General features: G+C 66.8%; 1 protein-coding gene across 1 annotated transcript in view; it reads left to right on the forward strand.

The window, feature by feature from the left end:
* LOC104166273 (hemicentin-2-like) overlaps positions 1 to 219 on the forward strand; it is a gene marked incomplete at both ends in the record, with an annotated part of 24035 nt that extends 23816 nt beyond the window's left edge. The window contains 1 exon segment of the mRNA XM_009706146.1: positions 47 to 219. Within this exon segment, the coding sequence (XP_009704448.1) occupies positions 47 to 219 (173 nt within the window).
* Between the last annotated feature and the right edge of the window lie 16 nt (positions 220 to 235).

Here is a 235-nt window from a genome sequence, read left to right on the forward strand (position 1 = left end):
CCTCAGTGCCTGGGGACCCGACTTTGCTCCCACTGCCCCACTAAAGGGAACCCCTCCCTCCCCAGTACCCCCAGTCCTGGAGAGCCCTGAGAGCAGCGAGGAGCAGATGGTGGCCGAGGGCTCCGATGTCACCTTCACCTGCGAAGCCACTGGGTCCCCAGCACCCGTGGTGACGTGGCTGAAGGATGGTGAGCCTCTGGGGCGGCAGAGTGAGCAGATGCCCGGCAGCCCACGG

The sequence above is a fragment of the Cariama cristata genome, unplaced genomic scaffold, assembly GCF_000690535.1.
Source record: "Cariama cristata isolate BGI_N322 unplaced genomic scaffold, ASM69053v1 scaffold18518, whole genome shotgun sequence".
Taxonomy (NCBI): domain Eukaryota; kingdom Metazoa; phylum Chordata; class Aves; order Cariamiformes; family Cariamidae; genus Cariama; species Cariama cristata.